Below are 18,620 nucleotides of genomic sequence, written 5' to 3'. Positions count from 1 at the left end.
ATTAATGAATTTTTATAAAGCCCTCACAATGACCAACTTCTCTGAACAACCCTGCAAGTGACTTTATTGTACTGATGGAATTTATACTGAGCAATACTGCAGATAATTCAAAATGAACTGCTGCAGAGAGACTTCTCATACCTTTAACAGGCAGATAATCCTATGAGCATTACCACAAAGACATAAACTCACAAGCTTTCTTTATCAGTGTAAGCACACTGCTTCATATCTACAATATGAAGCATACCTCTTATACCCTATAGCATACCTCCACTTCCTCCCCACTCCCACAACAAAATTCAGTATGGCATATGGGATAGCATATGATTTGCTGAGGCAAAGCAAGGGAAGAAAACAGGTTTTCTCAGTTCTTAGACTTCACAGTAGTTCTTGTTCTGTGGATGGTACAGAATTGGAATATCAAGACAAAGAAACAAAAGAAAAAGAGAGGATAGAGAGAAAAGAGAAAGAAAGCCAGAGAAACATGAGAGTGAGAGAAAAAATAAAGAGGGGACCTGATTTATTCCCTTTTATAGTTCATCTGGTGCATGCCTCTTATGTAAACTAGACTTGTCACACAATTTTGTTCACTCATGGACAGCCAGCCCTTCTCCTGGAAGTGAGGTGGGGGTGGGGGACTAAGCATGAGTCTCAAGGCAGAGCAAGATCTTGGCTCAGAACAGCACTGCCCCAGCTCTACAGGACTCTCTCCTGCAATCACACCTTTCCTGTAGCAATACTCAGAATGTTGAGACAAAATATGCTTAGATCTGATCCTCTGCAGTGGCCCCTCAGTCAGATTGCAAATGAAACCGAGTTGGGTGGGAGATTTGATTTGCTGAAGTGTAGGAAGGCTTTACTGAGGGATCTGGACCAGCTGGATCAATGGGCTGAGGCCAGCAGTATAAAGTTTGGTATGGTGAAGTGCTGGGTCCAGCCCAACACTGGGTCCAGTCACAACAACCCCAGACAGTACTATAGGCTGGGGCAAGAGAGGCTGGAAAGCTGCCCAGCCAAAAAGGACCTGCAGGGGCTGGTCAACAATGGCTGAGCATGAGCCAGCCGTGCCCAGGTGGCCAGGAAGGTATCTTGGCCTCTATCATCAATAGCGTGGCCAGAGGCCAGGGCACTGACTGCCCCCTGCACTAGGCACTGGCAAGGCCACACCTTGAATCCTGAGTCCAGTTCTGGGCCACTCACTGCAAGAAGGCCATCGAGGGGCTGGAGCAAGTCCAGAGAAGGGCAACAGAGCTGGTGAAAGGTCTGAAGCACAGATCCTATGAGGGCCAGCTCTGGGAGCTCGGGATGTTTGGCCTGGAGAAAAGGAGGGGAGACTCTACAACTATTGTTCTCTACAAGTGCCCGAAAGGAGGGTGCAGCCAGGCAGGGGATGGTCTCTTCTGTGACAATCTCAGTAACAGCTGACAGGACAAGAAGACATGGTCTCAAGTTGCACCAGGGGAGGTTCAGACAGGATATTAGGAAAAATGTCTTCACTGACAGGGTTGTCAGGCATTGAAATTGACTACCGTATTTGTGGTGGCATCATCACTCCTGGAAGTCTTCAAAAGGTGTGTAGATGTGGCTTTAGGAGATGTGGTGAAGTGGCAATATGGCAGTGCAGTGTTAACACTGGACTTCATGATCTTATAGGTCTATTCCAAACTCTATGATTCTAAAGTGGACTAAGTAACTAAAATACTTTTCACAAAAGCTAAGCTAACTCTTTTGATACTCCTCTTTAAGTAATGAAGGCTGATTTCCATGTGCTATAAGGGATTTGTTGAGTTACTCCATAACTTTGTAACAACCATCTCATGAGGCACACAAGTCTATGAAAGCCTGGAAATTACTTTTCTGGAGCAGAATTTGTCCCTCCACTGATTTAAGTAACATAGTCCCAGGCAAACAGGAACTCAACTAGTGTCCACAAATCCAGCACAAAGGTAGGAGGTGCTTTAGGTTCTGATACCATATTTACCAAGCAGGGATTGAAAAGCTCTGAACCCTTTTACCCCTTTTCTTTCTGAAATAGCCAATATTTTCCTGTACACATCAATGGGGAAAAATATAGAAGCTTAAATTAAAGTAATTTCACAATTACTTCTGAAATTAGACATCAACACATAAAAACAGAACTAGATTTTTATTACAAGATGGCAAGTTTTATGCCAGTAACTGTATTTGTGTAGCAACTGTCCTGGAATTCATGGCACAGTTTCAAAGAGATTCCAGGGGAGGCAGATAAAGCAGTTTATTTCTGGAAACTTCTCAACGCACTCTTTCCAAAATATTTATGGTTCTGAATGTCCTCATAAGCAGATGTGAAAATCAATAGCTACAATATATTTTGAACAGTGGAGAAGGACGGTTTCACTGAGATAAACCATTCAAGCCTAACACTAATTAAGACTTCCCAGCAATGATACTGAGCTCTTTTTTGCTATCTTGGATGAGTCTAACAAAGCAGCAGTAGAGCAGGATTAAACTGAATAATCTATCATTTATTCTAAATAAATATTTCTCTTAAGTATAATCTGCATGAAAACACAAAATGCAGTTATTTTTTGAGAAGAGACCAGTAATGACATTTTGCAAAAAATTATGATCTGTGTAAATCTGTTGGAGTAAGTACAGCATGGATACCCAAGGGGAAATTTCTGAAATCTGGTCAAGTAACAGGTTTACTTCTGACCTTTCTATCTGCTTCAACAGGAACCAGATTTTCTCGGCTCTACTAAAAGAAAGCAGGTATAATATGAAAAACTACATCTTATTCAGAAAGGAAGTTTTAGATGTAAGTGCTATCTCTTATTTGCATTTAATAAGACTTTGGAATGAGAATTCCTCATTTGTCAATGACTTCAAGAGTCTGTACATCAGTGTTGCTCTCAGGCGTTTCCTCTATAGCCAGATGGCCCATGGCTTTCAATGCAAGTCTAGAAGACAAGAAGTCAAATTCTATTTCCAATCTGGCTTAAAAAGGAATTCAAAACTGTATCATTGATTACATTACAGATAAATCAGACAGTATGATTTCCAGACATAATTTAAAAATATAAAAACAGTACATAATAGGGATTTTTCTTTAAACGTAGGATTCTAACAGCCCACATTACTTCCTAAATCATTTAAACAGAGTGCTCAGTAAGCAAGATATACATATTGCTCTGATTTGTGTTGTAAATATGAATTAATTTTTTGTTTGCTAGCTTTCAGCAGCTCAAATCCCTTTAAGTATTTTTAGTAGCATTTTCCTAAAAATCCTGCCTAAAGGCCTGTGAGTTTTATCATTTCCCATCTTCTCTAGATTGAACAATTGACAATAAAACACAAACAGAGTTGGTACTTTTAAAACCTTCTTACTATGAAATAAGTAGCCAGTTCTGAAGAATCATAGTGGTTAAGTCTGTAAATAACAAAGCAGTATGTTCACTTAAAGACCATTTCACCAACTGTTCACAAAATCAATTCTGGGACTGGGATGCTTACATAATACAGTTCATATTAATTCCACACACTTACCTACTCATAAAAAAGTCTGTGACTTTTAATTTTGCCTCTAAGACCTCTTGCTCACTTGCTCCGTGGCTCCAGGAGAAGACAGACAAACAGTTTTCCGCAAACCAAAATCAAAATGTAAAAGAATATAAGGTGTGGGAAATGCAAGCATAGAGAGCTCCCAAGGCCTCGAGCATACAAACTCAGAGACAGAGATGGATACAGTGTTTGACCTAAGACCTTGGAGAAGGCTTGGACCTTCAGAATAGAATAGTGAAACAGACATGAAATAAGAATAAAGATTTGTAGTTTAAGCACAAATATGTTTCAAGCAAGTAGATATAGGCCTCATATAAGTGAACAAACATATTAAGCAAAATAGTAGAAGATTTTAGAGTTTCACAATAGAACCTGTTGTAGAGTTGATAAAAAGCAGAAGATACAGCAATAAGTTTCAATAGAGTTACATGATTGGATAGAAAAAGACACATTGTGGCAAATTGTGCAAAATTTATCAATTAGCAATTGGTTATGAAGGTGCTAGCGAGCTTCGTGGAAGTAGCTGATTGGATAAGAAATTTATAAGAGACATTGTAACTAGAATTAGTTAGAATTAACAGCTTCGGATACAAGGCCTCTAATGTGGTAACTATGGATGTAACAACCTTCATGTCACCCTTCCATGAGGCTGATTTTGCAATAAACCATCTTTTAAACACCTCATCAGTTGACCCTGTCTTTCTGCATCCCGAACAACTGGTGCCCACCGTGTGAGGAACAAGACTTTCATCTCACTCTGGGACCGCCCTGGAGGATGATTAAAGGAAACCCTGAAAAGAGGGTGAGAGTCAAGTTCCAGTCAAAAAGAGGGTGAGAGTCGAGTTCCAATCAGCTGCTGAGAGGAAGCAGATTACCAGCTCCCATCAGCTGCTGAGAGGAAGCAGATTACCGTGCTTGCTGGACCCAGCCTGGCCTGAGCCTGACTTGGATCACCTGCAAACAGACATCAGGTGAGCTGTGGGGAACTGGACAAGAGATGTCCAAAGAACAGAGAGATATTTATACTCTGGTAAGATCTAACTCTTGTGCTGTACCCAAGCAAGAACTTAAAGATCTTTCAAGCTGGCTACAGAAAAGTTTTGAAAATGCAGATTTTTAATTTGCTTTTACCATGTGTTTTTGGGATGCTGTTGGAGTTAAGCTATACAACATGGTTACTCACTGGGATTTTACAGTCGCTAGGTTGCTCCCAGTATGCCATGTGCTTATCAAGATATTTAACAAACAGTTCAGGCCAGCTGGACCCTTGGTAACTCCCTCAGCTCTGCCGCTCACTGCGGCTGTGCCTGCTGTGGCTCTGCCTGCTCAGGCAAAACCCCTGCCTCAGGTGGGCCCCCCTCCTGCTGCTGCTCCTGCTGCTGCTCCTGCTACCCAGACTGCACCTGCAGCTCCAGCTATGTTACCTTTAGCTGCTTCTGATACTACAGAGAAAGGGAAAGATACGAAGGAGCTTGAAACTTTTAAACAAACGATAGAAGTACAATAATTTTCTGACTCTGCACCGCTATAGTTTATTTAAAAGTTTCAAGGTCCTTCTTATCTTTGCAGAGAGCTCCCAAGGCCTCCAGCATACAAGCTCAGAGATAGAAATACATACAGTGTTTGACCTAAGACCTTGGAGAAGGCTTGGAGCTTTCTGTGTTTGCATTTCCCACTGTGAGGTATCAAACACCATACAGATTTAAATATCATCTAGCTTTTAAAGTACTATCTTACTCAAAATTATTCTGTTTTCTCAACATTTTATAAAATTCTTAGTGTATCAATTAGGGGAAATTACATGGCATATATGTGTGAACAACAATTAGTACATATGAGCATATTACACTAAAAAAGTAGTAAAAATCATAAAAAAAAAGTTTAACTAGACCATTGATAAGCTAACCGAAAAGTTCAGTCTTTCATTTAACATTAAAACTGGTTAAAACACATTTCAAAAGACAAAATGCTAAATCACATACACACATACATTTCAATTATTAGCTACTGAACACAACCTCTCACTTCACCAAATTCAGCCTATTCCAGTAATCACTCACAGGTTTTGCAAAAAAGAAACCACTTCAGTTTCAATAAACATTGGGGAAGCTTGGAAAATTCTTCAGTAATTTAGTGAATTAGGGTCAAAGTGCCTAAGTACAAGGATGGGAGAGGTCTGCCTCCTACATTTCTTTCTGACATTTACTGTCAGGGAGTTTTTTTGTTTCTGCACAATTTATGGATACATGCATCTACAGGATGGTTTTCATTAGCTAAATTCTGTGCCAGCACACTAAATAAAACTGCTGGCTATGTTTAGGATTTACTGGATCTTCTCATTTTAGTCCTTCTTCACTTGGAACATAAGTCTGATATCTGCCTACATCTAAATCTCTATTGATAACCACGACAGATTAGTTGATCATTAACAAATTATTCTGCTAAACACTCATAGAAAAACAAGGCTCTTGTCATTCAAGCAGGTGATCAAGTTACAGAAAATCTACAGATAAATGACTAGACTGAACTACTTTTGAGCTAAAAATAAAACAAAAAAACCCCTACAGGAATAGTACTATTCTTTCAGAAAATCAATATTCTGACTTCATTACTTTTCACATATTCCCAGACATGAAAACATAGATTCTCTGAAGTTCTCCACATCTACCAAATCATCTACCTGATGATTACCCTTAGCCCTGTTCTGTCCCTGAAGAATTAAGCAGGCTCACCTTCAGTCAGCGTCTTCAGTAAAACTGTTTAGGTGCTCTCATATTAGGCCAATTTCCTTAATTTTCTTTCAACGGTCATAAGTACATTTTTCTCTCTAAAAATATTTTAAAAGTATGGCAAAAATACACTAAAGGACCATGAAAACCTACTAGAAAAACTTAAAGGAAAAAAATTTCCAAAACCCATTGAGACAAATATGCTTTTTCTTTAGAAATTAAAATATCCTATGAATTCTATTACTCTTGCTGATACATGAGGCTTAGTAAAAAGACTATTCTCATATTCTACCTCTGTTTCCTAAAATGGATGAAAAATGTTACATGATCCTAATTTCCAAATGAAATGTGGAAAAGAAAATTATGGGGAAGGGAAGGGAAGGCTGTACTGTTTTTCCCTCACCAATTCAACCTCAGTTACCTTCTGTGACATTGGTACAGTAAAAACACATTGCACTACTACTGCGGCTAAGACCACGAAACTTTTTAATGGATGAGTTCCAAAGCCGAAGCTCCATCTGCAAGTCACTAACAAAACCCTTAGAAATCATAAGAAAAAAGCTGAAGAACTGTTGGGCTGGCAAGCTTTGAGTCTAGTCTTGGCCTCAGACAGGAAAAGCAGTTTCAAATCTCCTTCCCTTTACTCTCTCCTTTCTCTTTAAGAAACACCCACCTAGAAAGTGCTATTACTCTTTGTATTAAAAAAGGGGAGACTTTTGATGCTGAAATAAAACACACATTTACACTAAGTTACAAAAGGAAATTCAATAGCTCTACCAGAGTAAACCATAAATCTCTTTTCTTTTTTTTTAAAAGCTCTCTGGTTTAACTAGCCAGTGATTTAGAATTAATTTCCTTCTTCCCTCCACAATTTTCAAAAGCCAAAATACAAGCTTCCCACTGAAGAATTCCTTTTATCCACACAAAAAAGGTGTGGAAAAGAGGGATGAATAAGTTTAGAAAGAGTGGATGGATTGTAAGATTCTTTCACTTTTACTTTAAATCTGTGAGTTACATAATTTCTAGAAAAATTATAATCTTAAATTTATGCTTTTTTCAATGAATGTATGTACCCATTTTTATACTTCCAATAGGTACACATTGCAAATACTGCATCTAATTTACAATGATATTCATGAAAAATTAGTTTAATCCCTTTGGGGTTGGACTTCCTAAGTATCATGCTGTTAAATGTTTAAGGGGAGAAAATTGTGCACTGAACTTCTTAGCAAAAAAAGCACAAAATACATCTGTAATGGTGATACAACAACTGCTGGTCACAGTTATATTAAATTGAGAAAAAATATCTAATGCCAGTAGAATTTCTTCAAATAGAGACCTCTTTTTGTGTCTCAGTAACAAATTATTATTCTTTACTAGAGCCACCTGGCAAACCTAAAGTGCTCTGAGAAATGTCAGCTGGCTAGCAATTTGTGACACTTGCTGTTAAAGCTCAAGCAGCTTTGCAGGAAAGCAGAATTCTTGGTTTCTCATTTTGTTCTTTGACATAAAGAACAAAATGTTTATTTTGTTTATTTTGACCCAGAGGCTGAGAAATCCTTTATAATCATGTTGGCTTGGCATTGTTAAAGAATTACATTTGAAGAAGAGAGGTCTGTTTTTTCCCAGCCCACTCATAATACCATTCTATTTTCAACCAGAAGACTACAGGAATGCTTGCAAACTTGAAAACATTGCAAATTCTCTTACATCCTACCAATGCAACTGTCTATAGGTGACCAGAGAAGGTCCAAATCAGCTTAAAATGCTGATTCTTGAAAGAGCTAGTGACAAGAATAATTAACTATCTACATGTATAATCTTCAAAATGTTCAAAATTACCAAGAACTCCCTCTGGCTAACTTTACAAACATGAAAGAACAACAGAAAAAAGAAAATACTGATAGTGAACTCAGTAAAACTTCAAGATAATAAGTATTAGAAATAGCTTATGTGCTGTATATGAAGAAATCTTCCTTCTAAAATGTTGTCCATGCTAAACAGATCCAGCCCCAGTCTCTTCTTGGATGAATAAGTTTAATATCTTTTATCACTCTCCCATCCTTTATGAAATAAATTGTTTTAGAACCTATTCTACTAGAAATCTCAAATATATACTATCACCGTATCAAATACTCATCTTTGATTCATCAGTCAGTTCCCATTTTCCATGCAGTATTTCCCCTCACCCATACTTAACCATGCCTAAGACCCTTCGGGTCCTTAACCTTTAACAGAACTGTACATGAGCAAGTTTAAGAGGCAGATATGTCAACTTTCAAGCAAATACTGCTATGAGATGTGGGTTTCCCAAGCTGTGTACACCTTAGGAAGTACACTCACTTCAACAGGATGAAGTCCTTGGTATCTGGGACACAAGCGAATCACACAAAGGACAGAGAAAAGTGCCTGAATTGCTCTTTACTCCCTTGGGACACATTGCAAAGCAAGCCAACTTGATTCTTAAAACTCAGTTTTAGCCAGTGATTTAAAATTTGAAAAGTCTCTTATCACATTAAGAGTTCATTAAGTTATTAGGCTTTAATTAATTATGTCAGATCTTAAACACATGTCTATGTTTCAAGTAAGTCCTCTGTCCTCTGTCTTGATTCAAATGAACATTCACTTTGAACTATCTGTTACTGACACTTAAGACATTTCTTTCAAGCTCATTCACACACTTGATTCCACATATGGGTAATCACAATGTAAAAAGTCACCTATCAAAACATATCCTTACATGCATATGCACTTTAAAATTAAATTATTTGTCCTCAACTGCAGCTGATTTACACACTCCAAAAAGACCTGTAAATGCTGTGCAACAATTTTCATGACACCAAGTTTAGCTGCTTAAATCTATTCCATTAAACTCAGATTCCACATGACTATATGTGAAACATCAAGGAAGAGAAATCAACTTCCAAAGGAGTAAACTGGCCACAAGGTTAAAAAACACAAGAAAGTTCCCCTTCATTATGGTTGGAGAAAAGGTATTGTGCTAATGGCTAGGGAGAAAATAAAAATATTTTACAGAAACAGCAAAACCACACTAGGCATTGAAGGAAAAAAAAAATCAGGAGAATGAAAAAAAGATGAAAAGCTTTTAAATTAAACATAACACAGCATTTATTGTAAGGCCAGAGGCTTTTCTTGCTGCAAAAACCAACAAAACATTCAGGTTTTAAAGTAATATATATTTTAATAACAAAAGCCGCAGCAGAGCACAACAAACATTTTAAAGAGCCCATAGATAGTACATTATATACTATTTAGTTCAAGCAAAACTGATTTGGTAGGTAACAGCTGACAGAAGCAAGCAGCCAAAAGGAGGGGCGAAGGGAAGCTATATTTTTTCAAAATTAAAACCCCTTAATGGTCTGTGGAATGCTGTTTATTTCAGCTCTTTTTTACAACCACTGCTGCATGGAGAAGGGATTGACTGAAACGTCTGCAGCCTGTGGCCACCCACACTATGGGAAGCACTATGATTAAAGAGAATGCTACATTGTTGTATCTGCCAGCAGTCTGTTCCATGCTGTAATTATTATACTAGCCGTCTTCTTATAATCTCTTGCATCTGTTGTGGCAAGACCCCAGTGTAAGCACTGTCCAACAAGAAAATCATTGAACCTGAATAGCAAGTTATTTTTAATGCACACAAATGGTCTGAAAACTTGATCGTTTAAATACTTCTCTTTAAAGTTGATGAAAACATTTTGCCTTACAGGATAGCCAGTGATACAGAGAAAGCAGATCTACCATTGAAATACTTACTTCAACATAACTACTTAAGGATACAGTGTGACACACCACCCATTCACCCCACATCTTTATAATGAGCTAAGTTGTTGAGGTAGATCTTTGAAGCACAAAAACTGTGTGAATTCTAGACAAGACATGTATCTAGAAAATATGTCAGAATATATCTGTCACTTGGTTATTACATACACTGAACATTTCTGACGACCCTATGATTATAACTGCTCCCTTCCTCTGTAAGAATATTTAATAGCAACAGCAACTTTGAAAATAATAAAATAAGCCCTAAACACCAAAATAAGTAGCAGATCTCGAAGCAGAAATTTTATTTTGAATTCTGATCTCTGCATTAAGTGGTAAAGGAGTTCAAAACTTATACCACATGCATTCTCTTGATTTTTTTTTTTTGGTGTTTTATCACACAAAATCAAGCAATACAACACTATTGTGCACAACACAGAGCTGTTATTGCACTCTTCTCTAACAAATGGTACAGGCAGCCTGTACCATTTCAATAATTTTACGAGGAGTTGGCTGCAAATGCTCCCTTGAAAAGCACAGACTGTCTACTGGCTGTAACTATGAGGTATTGCACTAAGCAGTGTGCCACCACCTAGCAAAAGAGGGAACAAGGATATATCACAAGCAAGGCTGAATGAAAACAATCAAGGACTGAGTAAAAGCCCATTTATCTCCAAGCACTCCAGACCACTTTGAGGAAATATCTTTAGACCCTCTTACATATAAACCGTTGATGGAAGGCAAGGGTAAATTCCATATATAGTGATTGAGGAAAGACTGCTACAAAGACTCCTGAAGGACCAGTGAAAAACACAGAAAAAATTAGTAGAAAAAGTATAAACAAAATACATACTTTAATCATCATCAGACGTCTTTCATCTGAAGGAACACACTATGATCTCTGGAGTGATCAAAGCTCCTGATGATTATTTGCACAGGTTAGAGGAGGAATGACAACGCTTTTCCAAACATACCAAAAAAGCCGTAAGATCCGTAAAACCACAAAACTGAGTCTCAGAAAGTGATTAAGTAACTTTGAACTACTTTGGCCTCCAGGAGACTTAACATTTTCCATTTGTCTCTTGGATGCATGCCTCCTGGAACACAGACGTCCCTCTCCCCACAACTGCCAGGGACAACCAGATCCCCTGCTCCACGCCTTCCCATCCCTCTTACACTGACATTCCCTTCTGATTATTTTGTGTTTTATTATGGTAAAATATTGCAGTAAGAAATAGCCCAAAACAACTAGTTATTAATCTTAGTCCAAATACTACTCAAATTGTTTTCCCTTTAGAGAGGAGAAATGACAACAAAAAAAGTTTGAAAATTCTGTACGGTAATAGAACCCCTCTAAAACCTATGCTCTTTGACACAGATTCTCTCTCCTTTAACTTTCTCAGTAATAAATAGTAGGTGAAGTATGTTCATAATTTTAACTCAGATATCTCTGTTCAGCTCTTAATCTCCTTCTTTCAAAGTTGTCTAGATAAGAAGGAAAAAATATGTTTCTCAATATGTCCTCTAGCAATTCATAGGCCTTTTAATAGACACATTACCCATATATGTCATTAAAGTAGTATTCTTATCTCATAGAGACATCCTTTATCATAAATCCAACATTATTTTAATACGTCTTCCATCAGATGGTCTTGGGGCTCATATCCCCGGTGGAATGACAATTCACAAGTGATTTAGGCTCTTCCTAACATAAAAAAGCAAACTAAAGAACAGATATTGAGGTTCACTCTAATTTGAGCACTAGATATTTTCTTTGTTACCTGAAATTCCTTTCTTCTAGAAAAATGTGAACTTGGAAGACTTTCTTCTATAAAGAGCTAATTATTAAAAAAATATCTTTTAGGAAAAGAAGAGAAAAACTCTTTACATTATGTTTGGATTACTTTTAACATATGTCCTTTCCTAATAATTTCTAATGTTTTCCTAACCATCTGACAATGTGTGCATACAAAAAAAAATAGCAGGTAATGAGTTTGAAAGATGGCAAGTATATTGGTCTCAAAATCAAATCAACATTCTTTACCTAAGAAGAGAATATTGTAATTCCAATTCCATGTACATCCTACATAGCATCACAGAATGGTTTGGATTGGAAGGGGACCTTGAAGATGATCTAAATCCAGCCCACCCATACACCACGGGCAGGGACACTTTCAAGGCATTTGGGCCTTGCCTGAGCTCCGCTGCAGCCATGCCTGTGCTGGCCATACACCTTGCTGCCCTGGAGCCTGACCCCTGGCCATGACTCCACAGCCAAACCTTGGGCCTGCCTCCTCCCTGTGGGCCTGGTGTGGCAGTCACTGGACTCACTGCTGACCCTGGTGATTGTCACTGGACTTGCTCTATACTCAATTTCATTAGGTGTCACTAATAAGTCTCTTCAATTAGCCTCTCTATTGAATACCCTCAGATCTTACATGGATTAGGAGTTGATCTACATCTACATTTTGCCTCATTGAATTTTTTCCAAATGCTTATTGAATTTTCCAGCCAAAGGCAATTCTTTTGGGGATCTGAATTTACCTTCGTAAATGTAATAATTAAAAGCTGAAAAGTGTTTCATTTCTGAATTTATTTACAGACCTTTTGGCCACAACTGGTTTATTATTATTTAAGATGAAGCTCTATTTCCCCCCCAAAAAAAAACAACCAAAAACCAAAAAAAACCAACAAACCACACAAGCATCTTACTGCATGAACTGAGGTCAGTGGATGACTAGGATTTCTTATTCTTGCTTATATTAGGCCCATGCACAAACAGCAGAATTTTCCCATGTCATTTTAACTGACATGACTGCAGTAATACCATCTCAGGACTTTTTTATTTGCAGGGATGGTCACCAAAACTGAGCATTCTTCTTCATAATTTATTTATTCCATTCTGTTTTGAAAATTTTTCAAGATCTGCACAGATTGCTTCTTGAAGAGTTTTGCACAAGAGTACACTTAAAATAAGGATGGTTCAGGCCACTTGATGAAGGATATTCAGAAGACTTTTTATACAGTGCATCTATATGCATGATATTTTTAGCACAATCTGTCTTGCTCTACTCTTCTCCACAGGTGTATTATGCCTGTGCAAAATCCTTTGTGCTTGTTTCACTTAGATCAGAATTCTGCTTCTTTCAGAAATTACTTGGAACTTCTGACTACATGCACTTATTTATATGCAGCTTTCCCTATGGTGAGGGCTGAACTGGAACTGCTTTTCTAAAAGCAAGCCTGATGTTATAGAAAGCTTAGTATCTGGCACCAGCTAGAAACTTCCATTTTTGTGTTATTATCACATATTCTCTTCTTATATATTTAAATGAATAATCTTGCATTGGTGTTGGGTTGGCTTTGTATATTGCCAAAAAAACCCCAAGTTATTCTACAGAACAGGTGGCCTTCAGGAAAGAGTCACAGAATATCTGGGCCTCTTCAGGTTTGTTCAGCACTTTGACTACTACTCTACTGAACTGGAAAGGGTTTTTTCGGTCCACTGTCCCAGCTTCTGGCAAAAGTCATTCAGTTCCACCAAGTATTTTAGATCTGCATGCCCTTTTCAGCTCACCTTTCTTCCTCCCTCTCTGTCAGATTTGCTTTGATAAGTGGCCCTGACAAAATGAGTATTCAATTTTTCCATGCTTTAGCTTTGACTGACATAACCTTTTTTGTTTTATTTTGGTTCTAATTGTCCAATTGGTACTTGATGAATCACAACTTTGGTCTATATCTGTTAACATGTATCTCACCACTTGTTCTAAATTCTAATTTACACTATGATCTATTGGCTGTGAGTCAGCCTTTAAGTTTGTAAGACTGGCATTTGTTGGATCCAATTTTGATGGCTTATCAACTTAGAAATGACATTAAAATCTGCATTTCCCACCCTCTCCATAGGATGCCTATGTAGCATGAAAAATTGGATTAAAATTTTCACAAATGTTAAGAACATTAATAACAGCATAGCATAACAATAAAATTTCTAAAAATACATTGTTCCACTGCTTCAAGGCTTCAACCAATCATAAATTACAGGAATAACCTAAAAAACTCCAAACATAAATAATGCAATATGACAAAAGGGATCACTAGCCTGTAATTATTCAGAATCTCCTATGTGTTCAGAAGAGCCTCCAGAACAGGCAACCATTAGCCAGAAAATGTTCTTATTTCCCTTTTTATAAGACACGCTTACTTACTGATTTTAACTAAGAAAGGAAAACTTTCAAAAACAGAATAGCTGAAGATAATCTATATGTACAAGAGCTAATTCCCAGTTTTTATTTTCACCCTTTGCTCTGGTGAGACCCCACCTGGAACACTCCATCCAGCCTGCAGTCCCAGCACAGGAAGGACATGGACCTGCTGGAGAGAGTCCAGAGGAGGGACACCAAGATGATCAGTGGGATGGAGCATCTCTCCTGTGAGGAAAGGCTGAGAGAATTGGGATGAACCTGGAGAAAAGAAGGCTTTGTGGTGACATAACTGTAGCCTTCCAGCACCTGAAGGGAACCTACAAGAAAGATGGAGAGACTTTTTATGAGAGCATGTGGTGACAGGACAAGGGGAAATGGATTTAAACTAAATCAGAGAACTAGGCTTAGATTTGATATTTAGAAGAAATTCTTGACTGTGAGGGTAGTAAAGCACTGGCACAGGTTTATCAAACAAGCTGTGAATGCCCCAAACCTGGAAGTTTTCAAGCTGGATGGAGCTCTGAGCAATGTGGTCGAGTGGGACCTTTCCAACCCAGGCCATTCTATGGCAAGTTTAACAAATTATCAGCAACCCACCATACGATACTGCCTTTTTATCAAAACACACGCAGGAACACCTGGGAAAGGCCACAACAGCATTGCATTAGGTGTAACACTGCATTAGGTGTAGCAGCACCCAAGTCAGAGCCCTGTGCAGGCAGGGATGCGTGTGGCACGCAGCGGCGAGCGCTCAGGACAGAGATCGCCATCTCCTGGCTCCGAGCCGCGCCGGCTCCGGCAGCAGACCACGCCCGTGCTGCTGCACCAGGGAATGCTGGCTCCTAACCAGAGGCCACACACAGAAGAATGTGCAGTTTGTTGTTCCCCACATCACGGGGGAGGTCTCACACCCACAGGAAATAAACTTGTGAAAGCAGCAGCAATTTAAAAAAAGGTAACAGAATGAATTAAAACATGGGAGCAGCAAACCAAGAAATATGATGAAAGACATGGTACAGATATTCAGAATAGATTGGTTAGTTTGTCCTTAAATAATACAAATAAGCTACTAGGAAACTGTGTAATAAGGAAAAACAAAGGAGTAGAAAAATTCGTGCTGTTCAGAATACTACTTGTAAATTTACACCAGTGAGAGAAGGAAGAAGTGAGAGAAAAGGAATAGCTGTTTCTTTTTACTCAAGCTATTTGCATGGTGAGTTTTTCATTGTAAGTACTTCAGAACCAAGGTTTGAAGTGTTCACATGTAAACTGTTCACATATACTCTTCAGTATAACACATCCTTGGATAGAAAGCCCTAAGTGCTAAAACCCCCCTTAAATATCAAGAATCAGTCACTATCAAAACAAGTGAAAACACAGGTAGAATTCTTCTGTGGAAAAATTATGGGCAGAAAAATTAAAAACTCAGCTCAACTGAATGCACTGTGAATATAGCAAAGATAATGAAATTAATTTTCTTATTAGTGAGGATCCTGAGCTGTTGCCAAAAATGTCAGGAATCTTAACACACAATTCTCATTACTGCAATTAACATTAGAAACTAAGAGTCGTAACAATGCCACACAATAAGGGCAGCAAAGAAGCTGGCTTTTAAATTTGATTTTTAAATTAATTTTTAAATTTTAAAATAAATGTTCAGTTTTCCTTGGAAGTGTGTTTATTAGAATGCTGTGAAACAGAAAACTGCATACATATTAATAGAAAATTAGTATATGCATATCTGTATGTAATAGGAAGAATGCCATCTACTGGTATATAAAAATATACACCACTGTTTCTAAGTTAGCAAATAGCTGTCATAATAGGCAACAATGTTTTCATTACTATGTTCTACAAACAACAGTGTCCAGTTTCAAACTTTGCCTCACATATTCACCTCCATCCATCTCCAACTGTTTGTTCCTGCTTACCTGATACTTTTTCTTATATCAGCATCAATTCAGTTACATGAATCAGATGAGTCAGATGTTGTAGATTAAAACAATTGAAGGTTTTTTTTTTGCTCTCTGTAGTAGACTGTCTGGGTACAACTCTCCCTCACCAATTAACATCACTAATGCACATGTTATTAACATGCATCATTAATGCATATTTATATGCTATGCTACTAAAAAGCAAAATGGACAAATTTTGCTCTGTTTAGCAACTAACTGCATACTACTGTGCCTCTCCTATTTCATTTCAAAGAATACAAGGAATCAGCAAGACTACATTTGAAAAGGCAGAGGGTTTTTTTTTGAGTTATTTTACTTTGGTATTCAAGCATTGCCACACTTTGAATTAAAAGTATGCTAATCTCAGTAAAAGCCTCCTGCAAAACATTAAAGACAGGAAAAAAAAATAAGGGTGAATTTACTCAGCACTAAATTGTTCAAATTTTCATGGTAAGTGGTACAGCCCACTAAACAGGTATATACAGGCACCCAAGGGTGCCTAAAAGACTGTGAGAACATATTTCTAAGACTACTGCTTTTATATCAACAATAGCTGTTTATTAACATAAAAATGTGCATCGTCATCATCACCAATTATTTTATAATAATTTGCACATCCTAGTATTAGACGCATACCTAGATAATATGGCATACAAAATAAACTAGTAAGTAAGAAATTATCTACCTGCAGAAATCTAGTAGTATCTTCAGCTTTTGCAGAGCTGTACATAAATATTGATGAGGCTGCTACATTCTCACAAGTTGTGAGGACTAAAAGATTAAAAAAAAACATATTAACAATTCCCTTTATATTTTCTACCATATTTTTATATGGAGCCATGGAAAAAGGAAGGGCACAACAGAATTGTGCCCTCAAATTAGTCAGTCATGTAAAATATTAAGCATCAATATGCTGCAAGCTATTTACATGCTGATGTGCTTTGTTAATTCGGTGTGGAAATATGTAAAATATGAACAGATGTGCCATGCAAAACCCTAATTCTGGGACTACAGTTAAATATTCATTATTCGTTAAGTCACTAAATATAAATCCACACACAAGCACTGCCTCTTCCCTCTCTGACTGTCTTTGAAAAAAGTTCGGATACAATTAAATTCTTCATAGGCAGGAGATTAAACAAAACCAAAAAAGAATAAAAAAACCAGAACAAATATAAGTTGCTTTCTAAATAAACCATGACATTTTCCGAGGTTATTTATTTTATCCTAGTTGAAAGCTTCTTCATTTTTAATAGCAACATTTGCTTCCCTTCTGATTTGAGGTTGCTGCTCCTTATTCAAGGATACTAGACCTGGTGAATCTAGGAGGTTAAGAGCATCAAAAGTATCAAATGTAAAATACCTTAGCCTTTTAAGATTTAAAACGAGACTAACACTGACTGTGTTATAATTAGAGCCATATATTGTTCAACACAATATGTATGCAAACTGTGTTTGGAGCAGTTTCTTAAATGACAGAATCCTATAGATGTAGCACCTTTAAATCATCAATTTAATTCAAAGCAGTCCTGGGAAGGATTCATTCACTTACCCGTATCCAGCTGTTGGCCTTCAGCTCCACAGCATTCTGTGGTTCACTGCTGTACAGACAGCATAAGCACCACATCAGAGTCTTCTGGCTTTCATCTGCAGGGAAAAAAGCAAATACAGACACACTTAGAGGGAAAAGAAAAACCCAAACAAAACACAGACAGAACTACACACAACAATCCCTATTCATCCACAAAATTGAGACCCTAAATATCAGCCTCAACTCAGGCTGCTTCTATTCTACCAGATTCATACCACATACTTAACTTTAATCACTATATACTTCTTGTGTAATCATTTCCTTCAACAGCAGTTTAAAAGGTACCAAAGTGTTCAGAATCTATACAACAGTTAGACAATCTTAAGAAATTTGCAGGACCTAGTAATTCATTCACATAAATAATACCTGAAGCTACCTTCAAGGAACTTTCAACTCAGTAAATAATACCATTAATAACAGACAATAGTCTACAGTAGTAAAATAGTTTATTACATTGTGTTTAAAGCTTGCTCAAGTATGCTCAGTTACAAAAAACTAAAGTTTGTTAAGTATGAAATCATTCATAACTAGAACATAAATTGCCAAGTGCTCTGTAAAAATAAAGAGTCTCCATGCCTCAGGAATATGACATTTCTGCAGACAGCAGAATAGCTAAATGATAATGCAAAAAATCCTATTCCAATTTTCTGTTAAGGATCAGATTGGGTTTTACTTAATTCTAACCCACTGTTTGAAATTAGTTCTCTTCTTTAAGAATCTACTACCAAATGAGCACAACTCTCACTGCTCAGATGAACAGATATTACAGAGGAGCTGATTATCTGAAGTAAGCAGCTGAAGAGACATTTAACTCATA

At 37.5% G+C, this 18,620-nt stretch overlaps 1 protein-coding gene across 4 annotated transcripts in view; it reads right to left on the bottom strand.

Moving 5' to 3' along the window:
• Window positions 1-18,620, bottom strand: part of FANCC (FA complementation group C) — a 92,303-nt gene that overhangs the window by 36,828 nt on the left and 36,855 nt on the right. For all 4 annotated transcript variants that reach the window (XM_030968668.1, XM_030968666.1, XM_030968667.1 and 1 more), the window contains one exon: window positions 17,765-17,859. In XM_030968668.1, the coding sequence (XP_030824528.1) occupies window positions 17,765-17,859 (95 nt within the window). The remainder of the gene's footprint in view (window positions 1-17,764; window positions 17,860-18,620) is intronic.

Source organism: Camarhynchus parvulus, chromosome Z, assembly GCF_901933205.1.
Source record: "Camarhynchus parvulus chromosome Z, STF_HiC, whole genome shotgun sequence".
NCBI classification, from domain to species: Eukaryota; Metazoa; Chordata; class Aves; order Passeriformes; family Thraupidae; genus Camarhynchus; species Camarhynchus parvulus.
This window is presented reverse-complemented; position numbering and strand designations above follow the sequence as displayed.